Below are 15,126 nucleotides of genomic sequence, written 5' to 3' on the forward strand. Positions count from 1 at the left end.
TTAATTATTTAATTATGGTGATTGTAGTTCCTTTTATATAATTAATAGGTGAGAGAAATAATATTAATGAGAGAGAATCAATTTGTAATTATCTATTACACCTTTTAAGGGATTTTTTAACTTATTCAAATAACTTTTATTTATTAATGACTATTGGGGCCTTTAATTTTTTTTTAAAAATATATATTTATCACCGTATATTTTAACATGTAATTCTCTATTTAATCCATTTTTTGCTTTTCTTGATGTTTTATTTTATTTTAAATTTTGATATTGTTTTTTTTAAACTGATTTTTTTAGAATTAAGAATTCTATATTTTGAAAATTTGATTTCGTTTTTTATTTTAATTAATCTAAAACTTGATTTCTTGAGAAAAAACCGTTTTACCTAAGTTTTGAACTTGTTTTTGGTGTGTTTTTCTATATCTAAAATACTGTTTTGTTGGTGAAATAAGTATATTTAATTCTAAAATTTTGTTGATATATATAGATAATATGAGATCATAAAAATCTTTAATAAAGATTTCTTAAGTTTTAGCTTAAATATGATAAAAAAATCACACTTGAATACGGAATATAAATTGAAGAGAGAGGAAAATATAGAACTTGTATTAATTATTGCAATTTAGACTTTTAATTACATGTTTTGATTTTTGGGTGATGTATATTTCTTTTGCTACAATTTCTAACAACAATATATAATATGCATTGTTTTACAATCAGATTTATTCTTTCCGGATTTATACCCGTTGGATACTAATTTTATACTTTTTTATTTTTTGTCTTTGTTCTAAAATTTCAAGTTGGATACCAAGTGTATATAAATTGGATAAAACATTAACTTGTTTTAGATTGTCTAATTTGGTTGAAATATCAGTTACATTTTGTTTTTTTCATTTTCAAGTGGGATATCTGTTGGATACCAATTGAATACAACATTAACTTGTTTTAGGTTGTACTAATTTTGATTGAAATCTCAACCACATGTTGATTTTTCAATTTTCCAATGGGATATCAATTCAATACTAAATTTATACAAATTGGATACAATATTAACTAGTTTTACGTTAGGTATTTCAGTTGAAATATCAATTACATGTTGTTGTTTTTTTCAATTTTACCACTGGGACATCAGTTGGATACCAAATGTATACCAATTTCATACTAAGATTTGACTTAATTTTTCCAGTCACTATCAATCGCATACAAACATTACCTATTTTTTGAGTATACATTTGAAAAACACTGAATACACAAATGATTAACTAGCACACATAATAAATATTCTGAAATTATAATTCATTAACTTAAAAGACAAAATAAATCAAAACATGAGTTTTGCCATAATAAAACAACCAAATCAAAATAAAAATAAATTATGTCTTTTCTTAGAAGGGTAATTTGAACATGTCTTCCTATTGTGTTCCTCCCGACGACATGTATTGCACGTAATCTTAGACCTCTTAAATTTCACATCAGCAAACCATTTACAAGTTGTGGTCTCCCTCCGTTCTTTTTTAACCAAGCGACAATAATTTCTGCTCCGACACTTTTTGAATTGCATATTTTTCTTTTTCATCATAAATTATTGTGTCAATATTATATCATACAAAAGTACAAATAACTTTTATACATATGTTATATCAATATACAAATTTCATACCATTTTTATGCTTACAAATTTCATACAAAAGTAAAAATACATATGTTATTTTAAAACAATTTCATATGCTATTACAGAATACAAAAGTAAAAACACACATGTTATATCAGTATACAAATTTCATACAATTCTTATTCACACATTTCTTACCTATTTCATACCAAAAGTTATCAATTATTCATACCAGGATCATGCCACTAAAATACCAAAATAATTCCAACTTAGAAATATTAATTGTCATTTCTTTAATAAACAGTATACCAAATTCATTACATTATTATTCTCAAAATTCATTACAATATAATGCCAAAAAAAAATCCAATCAAACCAAATATCGTACCAAAACATTATCAATTGTCATACATGCTTGGTAGTATAAGTATACAAATTCCAAAGAAAAAATTATCTATTTTTTTAACCGAAAATATACCAAAAAAAAATAAAAGGTGTAAGACAAATAATGAACAAATTCAATGTTCATACCAAAATATAACATTATACATTTAAAAAAAAACGCCATAATTCAAATTATTATACACAACAAAAAATCTGAAATCAGTATACAAATTTCATATAATTATTATGCACATTTTTCATACCTATTTCATGTCAAAGTTATACATATTTCGTGACATAAGTCGTCAGTTTTTCACAGCAGAATCATGTCACTATAATACCAAAATAATACCACTTTTTAACTATTAATTGTCATTTATTAGACAAATAGTATACGGAATTCATTCAAATATAATTCTAAAATCGTACCAACATGGTATAACCAATATACCAAATTCAAATAAATTTTATGTAATTTTTTAACCAGAAACATACAAAAAAAAGAAAAGAATGTTCAAACAAAAATCTATACCAATTTCAAACAAATTTTATGTAATTTCAAAAGTGAATATTCATACCAAAAACGCCATAATTAAAATTATTAATTCACAAACAAAAATCTGAATATTTTTTTTCCTAGAATCACTGTTCATAATTTTTTTGAACGTTTGGTTTGTATTACAATACAAATAAAAAATCGCAAAGAACACTAACCTGAAGGATCCCATCTACCACCATGTTCTATTAATACTAATAAGAAGCCATCCAGAAAATAAAGATTATTGAATAAAAACGAATATGAATTAGATGAGAGTGACAAGATTCTAGGAAAAAAATCGAAGAGAGAGAAAACGTGGAAGAAAATGGATGAAATCAGAATTTTTAATTAATTTTAACAAGTTAGAGTGAAATAAGGAAACTAAATATTCTTAATTAGTTTGAATTTCCTTAATTTATTGCTAATTAGTAATTATCTTCAATCAATTTAAATTTAATTAACACACTTATTTCCGTTTTTTACCTTTTTTTTCAGAAACGAATTATTTTATTTTTTATCTTTTATTTTTTTTTCAAAACAAATTTTTACAATTATTTAAAAAAAAAGATTTTTTTTTAAGAAACTGTTACAACCTGAATTTTTTTATTTTTACAACTTGAAAATTTAATTCTACTGCTATAACTTGAAAATATTAGTCTAATATATATATGAAACTTTCACCCTATTTAAGGACCCCAAATCTTCGTAACTTTTGGACCCAAATTTCTTCTTACGGCCCAAATTTTAAAACATTTTCCACAAGTAGCCAACCCAGGTGTAATCTGCCCTTTTTCTTTATATTTTACTTTTCCACCCATGGGGAAAAAAAGATTGGAAATTCCATTCTTCTTATGGTACTTATTATTTTAAAATATTCCAGCTCAAAAATAAGTGTTAATTAATTAATTTAAATAAATTAAATACATGACCCATACTTGTAAGTGACAAAAGTTTAAATTCTTTAATTTTAAAAGCTACATAATGCCTAATGGCAATGGCATGTTATGACTTATGAGAAACACTGTAACATTGATATATACATTACCCATACTTGAGATATAATTTTTTTTAGAAAAAATACATATAAAAAATTGCCCCGGTGGGACCCGTTGTAAACAGATAATCGAATTATGTATAGCTTACTTAACCTCTCCCTGTTATTGGTCAGTTACTTGCCTCTCTCGAAATTTTAATTATGTCATACAAATTAGGACGAAAAAAAAAGTATAATTTCAAAATATCGATCCTTTATAGGGTTTTATGGTGCTTTAAAGTTCATATGCAACTTACACGACAATGAATTGCAACACCCCAAAGATAACGACTGCGGATTTCCCTTGTTAAAAAAAAATAGAAAGAAAAGAAGATTAATACATTAATTGGTTCATGAATACTATATATTATTTAGGAGAAATGGTGTAACAATTATAACATACAAACTCATGTGAATCCTAATGGTAGTAATGGATTTATGTTTTATATTTATTTATTTGGCACTTGGACACAAGACAATGTCATCTCTTTTCGTGTCATTCTGAGTGTGTATATATATATATTCTTAATTAACATTCCGCATCCAATCAAAGCACATTATATGAATCGTTCTTTTCTTGTTAAATGTGATCTAGAGTTCAAGGAGTACTATTTGTGCAGCTCACATTGGTCAAAGGCATTGATTTTGCAAGTAGTTAGGTGTATAGTAATTATGCATGAAATTAAATGGGTCACTACTACTCTTTCCTTCCGTCTCAATTAAATTTTCTCTGAAAAGTATTGTAGTTTTCTAGTCCTTCTATAGAAAGGAACGTGAGTTGCATTTCACCTGGTATTTGTAGACAATAAAATTTTAAAATTTGTTGTAAACAATACTATCGATCTAATATCCATTTTCAATTATTTATGTAACAAACATAATAGAAAGCATAATTAGATTTTGATACACAAATACGTAAATATTTCATAATGTAGAGGTTCAAATCTTTGACTATGAATTTTTTTTATTAGTGGGTATTTTTTTTTAAAAATGAATCTTATGTGACGTTAATTCAAATTAGTCAGGACTCAATGCAAGTATCGAATATCGCCTGGAAAATCAAAGATGAAGTAACAATTTCAGAGAGTATAGTTCAAGAACTAATTTGTACATAATTTATTAAAATACTTATATATTATTGGCCGAAAAATTGATTATGGTAATACCTTACATTATATAATCAAAATTGTGTTCTTGATTATTATTTTTTTGTTGGTTGTTGGGTTTGTGATCAAGATGTACTTTAACCTTTTTATTAAAAAAAAATTGTTGACTAAAATAATTTTATCCTTATATCTAGTTGAACACAAATTTTTCATTACCAAAATCTTCTCTATTATTGCAAATTTCGGGTTATTATATGCAGGTACGTAGCGCATTTGCCATCTATCACATCCACTCTTAACTAATTGATATTAAGATATTGTTGGTGAAATTGAAATATAATAAATGATTATAATAATATATAATCAAACAATGTGACAAGTGTAATTTATTTATTAGTCAGATATAAACACTCTGTGCAGCTAAATTTATCGGTATGGTAATTCATTCACTTACAAATTTATATCTTTGCTTGCTTATACCTAGGGTTGTCATGATTATGGTTAAAAAATCACATCGATGGTAATTCATACACTTACAAATTTATATTTTTGCTTGCTTATACCTAGGGTTGTTCATGATTATGGTTAAAAAATCAAATCGAACCTCAATTCGAACCAAACCGATTAACAAAATCGATATTTGGTTTGGTTAGGTTTGGTTTTATGAAAATTGATACTATTTGTTTTGGTTTTGATTTTACTAAAAAAAACCGCAAAAATAACCAAACAGAACCGAGAAAACATATAGATAAATTTAATAATTATTTATATATTATTCATAAATAAAATATAAATATTTTGTTAAATTTGAATTAACTTAAATCTTTTAACTTTACAATTTTCTCAAGCCCAACACTTAAATTTTTGCCCAACTATTACAATCCTAAGTCCAAGATTCATTACTTTAGTCTTTACCTACCTTACCGCACGTAAGATAGTCACAGTTTTCTTAATTGAATCACTTTGTTCGTACCTCACATAAGATAGTCACACTTTATTTTTTTTCTTAATTAAATCACTTTGTTCGTGTAATAATAACTCTAGTATTGCTTAATTGAATCCACAGTAGCTTTCATATGGATTGTTCATATACTAGGTGTTTGTGTCTATCGAGATACATATTTCTTCAAGAAATTTATTACTTTCAAACTGAAAAAATAAAAAAAATCGAACCAAATCAACAGTTATTTTTTCATTTAGTTTGGTTTGGTTTCAGAAATTTAAAAATCGAAATTGATTTGATTTTAATTTTAACCAATAACTGATCCAAACTGAACCATGCACACCCCTACTTATACATGTTTCTTCATCATGAGTATATATATATATAAGCACTAATAGTGTATAAGTTTTTAATAAAAGCAATTTTCAAAAATGAATAGCATTTGGTAGGCCTCTTATAATAATTGTTCTAGCTGACTAGCTCTAATATATCTTTTGTTTCATTTCTTCTTGAACAATTATAAAGACATTTTTTAATTATGAATTTACTATCATAAATTCAATATAATGCACTTTTATGAATAACAATTTCTAGCCATATCTTGATGAATTTATGCATTGAATAATTTACTTCCACCACAACAGTCTCCTTCGTAGGGCTCTGTGTTATAAGCTCCTCCTCACCCAACCTAATAATAGGTGACAGTGGTCATGGGCCTGAACTTTCATTAAAAGGTTTAAAATTCAAAAAAGTAAATATATGAACTAGTGGAAGGGAGTTCGACATCTACTGTCGAATGGAGTTTGAATGAAACTTTGACCATAAGCTAGCTTTGCCCCTGATAGGTGGGGTTAGGGTCAGGGGTGGAGCTAGGTGAGGTTCATGGGTTCGGACAAACCCAGTAGCTTTTCCGTAGATCCTGTATTTGTACTAGAAAATTAAGTTATAGCTTGTGAATCCCTAACAAATCTGATTGACAACTCAATGATAAGAAAGGGGAAGGAAATTTAGAACCAGCCAAACTCCTAATGCCTCTGATTATTTAGGGTAGGGTACCCTCTTATTTAATTTCCTTCCCTATAAATATATACCTAATATAGTCAACTGCAGTTTACAATATTATCACAAGAAAGAATTAGAACAGAAGAAAAGGAAATGGATCAGAAAATGACACAAAATTGTTGTTTTTTCTCCAAAAGCAGTAGGAGTGTAATTGAGTACTTAGGGGCACTTTCCTCTAATCAATTGGACTCTCTTACTACTCTTTGTGACACTTTTGTACCTTCAATTCATGATGCTAATTCCTATGGTCATCAAGATCAAGGCAATATTGATGATGATGATTCTTACACAAAGTTCCTCCAAACTTCAGCATCCATGAATGGAACTCCTCAACATGTAAGATTTTGTTATATACTTTTCATTAAGTATTATTTTCCATGTTGAGTTAAGAGGCAGAGCTAAAATTTGAATATTATGAGTTCTGAATTATAATAAGATAGTGACATATGGTGTTATACTGAATTTTGGATTTCATGTTTAATTATACATATTTAGTGAATTTCTCAAAGTAATTTAGAGTAAAATTGAGTTCAGCCGAACACATGCATACAAAACCTCTAGCTCCACCACTGAATTAAGAGGTAGCTAGATTTGAACATTATAAGTTCTGAATTCTAATAAGATAGCAACAAATGGAATTATACTGAATTTTGAATTCCATTTTTATACATATTCAGTGAATTTCTTAAAGTAATTTAGTCTAAAGTAATTGAATTCAACCGAACACATGCATACAAACTTGTACCTCCACCGCTGGCTTTTCTTTATATATCGTTGAAGTTTTGGTCCAAGAGGGATAATATCAACCACTTGACGTCCCTTTGACGCATCCGTTATGGTTATCTCATATCCCATTCCTCCTCTCACCGTCCCGCCCTTATAACAACTCTGGAATCCAAATCAGTCTTCCAGGAGTAGTAACCCTTGTAGTAAGACTTTTCAGCCTCATAGACGTACAAAAGTAACTAATAATATGTAGTGAAAATGAAAAAAGAACGGTAAGAATTGAACTCACACCTCCTTAGGGTATGAAAGATTCATATGATTATGAGTACCACTAGATTATATATACTCAATAATAAAGTCATTTTATTTTTCAGATAGCATGGATGATAAACAATAGATTGCAACATCCAAAGATGAACTTGTGCAAATTAGCACTATGGCTATTATCAACAAGGATTGGAACATTTATACTTTGTGGTAAAGCAAGCTTGTCAACCCAATTTCCATATTTACAGACATTTTCTAACATTTCACCAAAGAAAAGAGAAGAAAGTGTCAAATCATGGGCAACAAGTTGTTTCAAACTCCTAAGGATTCTCTTTTTTGCTGCTAAAATTCTGGTTCTCCTTGTATTCTACACTCAGGTATACTACTACCAAATTTAATTCACGTACACTAAACTAGTATATTATTTAATTCACGTACACTAAACTAGTACGTATATATTTAATTTACGTACACTCCCAACATTAATTAATTGTAAAGCTACCCCCTTCTGTGTTTTGTCCATCAGCCTTTTTTTCGCTGCAAGTAATTTAATTTCTCATAATATTCACCTGTCATCTGCATTTACTTTTTCATCTGTTTTCTAACAGAAAAATCCGTACATATATAGCGCACATGCAATTTACGTTTGATGTGTTTTTAAGAAATTATAAATAAGAAAAATATTTTTATTAATATATTCTATGCAGAGGTCTTATTCATCGTTATCAAGTACGTTGTCCCAAATTACTTATAAAAGATGCAAGTTGTAACTAGCCTAGAGTTAAAGAATTTAGGCAATTAATGCACTCTTTTGACTAAATGTGCATATATAAAAAAATTAATAATAAAAGAGCTTTTTTAAAACTTTATAATATTTAAATGTTTTCTGTGGGAGAGGAAACGGTTCAAACATCACGTTTTATAATTTAATCAGAAGAAAATATTGTGATTACAATTCAAGATAATATTAAACTTAATTTAATAGGCGGCCCAATCATAAAGTATTATTTGTAAAATATAATACTTTTATATAATTTAATGACTATTTTTATTAGTATACTTCCTCTCCATCTAATTCAAAATAATTGATATTTTAGATTTGAAAATTTAGATTAAAAGTTCACATACTCCTAAAAAAAAATTAAAAAAAAGCCTTGATCAAGATATTCTTAATTATGATAATTTTTTTCAAAATTATTGAAAAAAAATGAAATACCTTTTAAATTTTATAAAAACAACAATTATTTTTTTTATTAACTTTTAGAAGCTAAACATAAAATAATTTTTGAGTGGGAGAGAGTTCATTTTAGTATTAATGACACATAAATATTTTCATCATTTATTATAGGGACCTTTATTATATAGTTCCAACTTCCATACAAAAGAATTTTGTTGAACGGATAGAGATGTAAGATGTTACGTGATTAAAATAATTACTTGTCGGCTACAATAAATCCTTTTTTAGTTTTTTACAATAATGGCTCCAATCTGGTTCATTTTATTTATTGAATTTTGAATTAATTTTTTATATATATTCAATGAATTCTTTAATTCAAATATAAAATTTGAACTTAAATTATTAGATTCTTTTTCAAAGGTTTTTCCGAAATTAAAAAATAAAAAGATAAATATTTAATTAATGAATTAAGAATATATAGCGATATAAAGTATTTGAAAATAAAATAAAATTAATTAACCAAATAGTAACTAACATATACATTTGAAAGAGAATATTATTGAGCTGACCTGGGACAATAGTAGAAAAAGTTTAGTTATTTTAAATGAACAAAATTAGTTTAATAACTTCATTGCAAAAAGAATTCTTTAACCTATATCATCATTTGAGAAACTAAGTTCTACTTTAGTTTTTTTATCATGTATGTTTCTTATGTTTAAAAAGTTTGATCACATTATAATTTATCTGAAAATATATATCGTATATTTTTTAATTACATATATTTTTTTGATTTGATGTAAAATATCTGTTACCTAATATATATAATGCAACTTGAATTTCTGTCTGTGCATAATACTAGTGGGCAAACATATTGGGCCCTTACATTTACAAACAAACAGTAGTTAGCTCATTAATGTAGCACACTTGACACAGTACATTTCAATTGGAAATTTATTCCAAAGAAGTTCATGGATATGATATTTTTTGTAAAGAAAATATAGAGTGCAAAGATATTATTTGAACTTTGTTGTAAAATAAAACCCCATATATTCACAATATTTGTTTTTAAATTTCATTCTAGAGGAATAATAATGTCACATTACATTTGATGAATAAAGTTATGTTAAAAGCCTAAATATTAGCACGTCTTTAGTAATATGAAGTTGTGTCATATTCTAAAAGGTGATTAGACATGACATGTCGCAACTTCATATTACCAAGGACATGACTCTAGTAAGGAAGGAGTGGATGTCGCGTATTAGGGTAGAATGTTAGTTGGGGTAGAGTGTTGTCTTGCCTTGCAAAGGTGTAGGCTTGTTAGTGTCTATTGTGTACTAGTTGTAATTCTTGTCTAGGTTGTTTATTGTGTTTCTATTATTACACTAATTTGTTGTTGTTATTGTTTTCTTCTTATTGTCCTTGTATTTGATGCACTTCGGAAACAACCTCTCTACCTCCACGAGGTAGGGGTAAGGTCTGCGTATAGTGTGGTGGATCTGTTATGTATATTTGGGTCTGTTGGCAAATTTTGTACTGATGTTATTTGGCAATAAAGAGCTTTGAGCTTAATATTTCGAGAAAAAAAAGGTCTGCGTATACTCTACCATTCCTAGACCCCAATTAGTGAGATTTCACTGGATATGTTATTGTCGTAAAAGCTCATTTTTTTAAAAATGATTAATGTAATGTATATTTCCTTCATCTTTGTTCTTTCTTGAAAGTGAAACTGTTAATTTCTTTTGATTTAGGTAAATGATGAAAGCCAGAATTCATCATGGAAAGCACTTGGCTACTCTGGACCTGATCCAGATTTCAAGAAGCAAAAACAAGAAAACATGAACTCTAATGAAAAGGATGATCAACCATTTGGACCACTTTATGAAGGAATCATAAGTCTAAAGAATTCACAGAAAATAATATTCCATAGGCTGCAAGAACTAGGATTTTCTGTATCAAAACCGCATAATTTCAAGAACGCGAGGAGAAGTACAGAGTGCCCTGCATTCATAATTGAATGTGATGCTGTGGTGGTTGGTTCAGGTTCTGGTGGTGGAGTTATAGCTGGTATTCTTGCAAATGCTGGACACAAAGTGCTTGTCCTAGAAAAAGGAAGTTATCTTGCAAGAACTAATCTTTCACTTCTTGAAGGAACTTCAATGGATCAAATGTACCTTGGAAGTGGACTACTAACAACTCAGGACATGGATATTATGCTACTTGCTGGTTCCACAGTTGGTGGTGGCTCGACGATAAATTGGTCAGCTTCGATTCAAACTCCACAACATGTATTAAAAGAATGGTCTGAAAGCTACAATCTTGAATTGTTTGAAAGTGAACTCTACAAGGAGGCTATGAAGATTGTGTGTGAAAAAATGGGAGTTCAGTCTGAAATTGAAGATGAAGGATTCCAAAACATGATTTTGAGAAAAGGGTGTCAAGAATTAGGATATCCAGTGGAAACAATCCCTACAAACGCGCCCTCGGATCATTATTGTGGATGGTGCAGCATGGGTTGCAAAGATGGGAAGAAAAAAGGAACAGCTGAGACATGGCTAGTCGATTTGGTGAAATCGGGAAATGGTGCAATACTTCCTGAATGTGAAGCATTGGAAGTGATCCATGAAGAAAAGAATGACAATTCAGGAAAAAGAAAAGCTATTGGAGTTGCTTTTGCATTTCAAAATATTGAAGGGATGAGAGAAATTTGTATGGTGAAATCAAAAGTCACAATAGTAGCTTGTGGTGCTCTTAGCACTCCTTCATTGCTCAAGAGGAGTGGCTTAAAGAATCCAAATATTGGCAGAAACTTACACCTACATCCAGTCGTCATCGCTTGGGGATACTTTCCAGATTCACCATCAACATCTAATGAAATATGGCCAAAAGCAGAGAAGAAAAGTTATGAAGGAGGGATAATGACAGCCATGTCTAAAGTCGTGGCGAATTTTGAAGGATCAGGATATGGTGCAGTCATACAGACACCAGGATTGCACCCTGGAATGTTTTCAGCACTAATGCCATGGGTTTCAGGACTAGATTTCAAGATGAGGATGAGCAAATATTCAAGAACAGCGTATATCTTCGCGTTGGCAAGGGACAAGGGATCAGGGGAAGCACTTTCACCATATTCAATATCTTACAAGTTGGATCAAACTGACGAAGAAAATCTAAAAGCAGGCCTAGAGAAGACACTAAGAATCTTGGCAGCTGCTGGTGCAGAAGAGATTGGAACTCAACAAGAAAAAGGGAGGAGTTTGAAGGTGAACGAAGCAAGTTTGAAGGAGTTTGAGAGGTTTGTGAAAGAAGAAAGTTCAATAGAAATTGGAAAACATTCAGTTCCTATATGTTCAGCACATCAAATGGGAAGTTGTAGAATGGGAGTTGATCCAAAAACTTCAGTGGTTAATTCTAAAGGAGAAACATGGGAAGTAGAAGGTTTATTTCTTGGTGATTCAAGTGTGTGTCCAACAGCAATTGGAGTGAATCCAATGGTCACAATTCAGGCCATTTCTTATTGCACTGCACAATCTGTGCTCCAACTTCTCAAGAATCAAAAGTTGGGGTGAAAATGTTGTTTATGTTTATTTAAGTTTGTTTAATATCTCTACCTTCAACTTATGAGTAGATGTTGAACTCCCTTCGGCTAGTTCAACATCAACTCTCCTACTTTGGCACGAGTAGTTTTAGAATAATCATGAACCACTGTAATTGGAGAATCTTTCTCTAAAAATAATTTTTTTTTAGAACATTCTTTCTGTTACCCCTTGTGTCTAATTCTTTTTCTAATATGATAACTGTAATGAAAAATCTACCTTTTAAGTTCTTGAACATAATTTCTAGTATCATGATTTAAAACATAATAAGCCATGAAAATAAATTTTAAAAATTCTGGGTAAAACACTAAGAATATGAGAATTCATGATTAGCTAAACATTTATAAACTTTCATAGATAATGCCTGCTTGCTCGATTTAATCGAAACACTCATTAATTGTTCCAATACATTTCTACAAACACCTTAAAAGGCATGTTAATTAGTGAGGAAAGAACTTTAGTAAAGACGTATACGTAACTCACCTCAATATATATCTTCTCCCAAGAAAACATATGCTTCAACAATCGTTTAAATACTTGAAATCTACATCGACTTTAATCACATGACATTGTTATGAATGGGCCTAGACCAGTATTGGCAAAGCAGCCGAACACCGGATTAAGTGGCTATGTGTGGGATCCGGATTGATAAATAGAGACTTGTGAGAGCAAAATAGGTTTATGCGTATTATGATCATGCTTATGCAAAGTCTGTATCTCTCATCCTGCTTTCTCTAAGTCTGGTTCCTCGTCTCCTTCTTCAGTCGATCCTAATTCTTACTTTCAATATTTCTGTATTTCTGTTTGGGCTTTTGCCTTTTGAGTTGTTGCATTTAGTTGGTGGAATTGTAATTGATCTTTAGCCTAACTAATATAGTTGAGAAACGAGTTGGAGTTATTGTTGGATTTGAGTTCATTACAGACATCGACAACAAGGATTGTTTTCGAGAACTGAATCTTAATTATTCAGATCTTAATCATAAAGTCTGTTTGCTATTCTTATTTTACAATCACTTAATGAGTTTGATTAAGATCTATAACAAAGTTTTTATTTCATTAAGATGTATATTTTAATTTTTTTATAAATATGACAGTTTACCGCTACTCTATCCACTTTCACCCACCACCCATAACCACCATTTTAGTGATAACTATCATCACCGTCAATTACCACCACCTACCATCCACAACTATCATTCTCAGCCCAACCACAACCACCACCAATGACAATCACCAAAATTAATAGTCATCATCATTAGCCATTATTTACAAATATCACCACCAACTATTATTAAATTCACCATCGATAATTATCACCATTGTCATTATTATATATTGTTAATTACAATCATCATTCACTACCGTCATTAGGTATCAATATCATTCCACTACTAATTATATCTTGTCACCACCAACAGCTACGGTTAATCACTATGTCAACAATTATACAATAAGGTACTGCCCATAACCACCATCATCGATAAACACACAATCACCATCGTTAGTTATCACCATCACCAATTGTCAAATGAAGATTTTAAAATGTCTATTAATTTAGTATTTTATATTTATTATTTTTAAACAAGGACATATTTCCTCAATTTCAAATATTGTAAAGACATATGTAGATCTTTTCGGTAAAATAATTAATGTATGTACCGAACTAATCTATATGACAATATTTCAATTATGCCAACTTGAAAGAAAGAAGTTTTTGTAGCCAATCTAATGATATTTGATAGATAACGAATACAACGAACATAAGCCAATCGAATGCTATCGTGTTTCTTGTTTAGTCCATTCAAAATTAATTCCATTTTTTCTTATTTAATTAAAACCCACTCCTTCAAGTACAAATTTAGAAATGTTTGGCTTGTGCATTAAATAACATTAATTAAAACAATGTAGTATTAGGTTCGTATTCCGGTATCACAGGAAAAAATGTTAAATTTGTGACACTTTCCTCTAACCAATTGGACTCCCTTACTTCTATTTGTGACACTTTGTTACCTTCAATTCATGACACTAATTCCTATGATGATCATCATCATCAAGAAGACAATAATATTGATGATGATTCTTTCATTAACGGGAAAATACATAAAAATCCCCCTGAACTTGGTCGAATAACTTACTTTAATACTTAAACTACACGGGCGTTTAAATACCCCCCTTAACATCTTTGAAGTGATTTTTTTTCCACCCTAAGACTATAACACCACTCTCACCCGCCACATCATAGCCACGTTTGCGCCACATCATAACCATGTAAGCACCATGTCATTAATTTTTATTTCTTTTTTACTTATTCACTATTTTTTCTTAAACACTTTTGAAAATTAATTATATCAATTGATTAATTTATAAATGCATACCCCACACCTCTCTTTCTTCTTCCTTGTTGTTCACCATTATTCCAACCTTCCATACTTTCTTTTCTTCTTCTTCACTATTCAACAATTTTTAAGTCACTTTAAAGAAGAAAATTCACTAATATTCACATTATCTTCTTTGAACCCTCCCAACAAATTTACCCACTTGGAGAATGGATTTTTTGAAAGCCAATATTTTCTTGACAACTCAAATAAGAAATGAAGATTGCATAAGAAAGTTAGTCCAAAAAAATATAAATTTTATGAGAAATCTTTGAATGGATCTAGAAATCAAAATGGGTCATTCAAA

At 29.4% G+C, this 15,126-nt stretch overlaps 1 protein-coding gene across 1 annotated transcript; it reads left to right on the forward strand.

Moving 5' to 3' along the window:
• The first annotated feature begins 6,759 nt into the window (after positions 1-6,759).
• On the forward strand, positions 6,760-12,566 carry LOC102603670 (long-chain-alcohol oxidase FAO4A-like). The gene is made up of 3 exons (XM_006359885.2): positions 6,760-7,017; positions 7,782-8,051; positions 10,600-12,566. The coding sequence occupies exons 1-3, from the start codon at positions 6,775-6,777 to the stop codon at positions 12,415-12,417; spliced, it is 2,331 nt and encodes a 776-aa protein (XP_006359947.2). The 5' UTR covers positions 6,760-6,774; the 3' UTR covers positions 12,418-12,566.
• Positions 12,567-15,126: the final 2,560 nt, after the last annotated feature.

The sequence above is a fragment of the Solanum tuberosum genome, unplaced genomic scaffold (assembly GCF_000226075.1).
Source record: "Solanum tuberosum cultivar DM 1-3 516 R44 unplaced genomic scaffold, SolTub_3.0 scf00303, whole genome shotgun sequence".
NCBI lineage: Eukaryota > Viridiplantae > Streptophyta > Magnoliopsida > Solanales > Solanaceae > Solanum > Solanum tuberosum.

What these genes read in the sequence shown, in the direction of transcription:
- LOC102603670 (XM_006359885.2), top strand. Translation starts at nt 6,775, where the DNA reads ATGGATCAGAAAATGACACAAAATTGTTGTTTTTTCTCCAAAAGCAGT. An exon ending in TGAATGGAACTCCTCAACAT is followed by an intron (nt 7,018 to 7,781) that starts GTAAGATTTTGT and finishes TTTATTTTTCAG; the next exon opens with ATAGCATGGATGATAAACAA. An exon ending in TCCTTGTATTCTACACTCAG is followed by an intron (nt 8,052 to 10,599) that starts GTATACTACTAC and finishes CTTTTGATTTAG; the next exon opens with GTAAATGATGAAAGCCAGAA.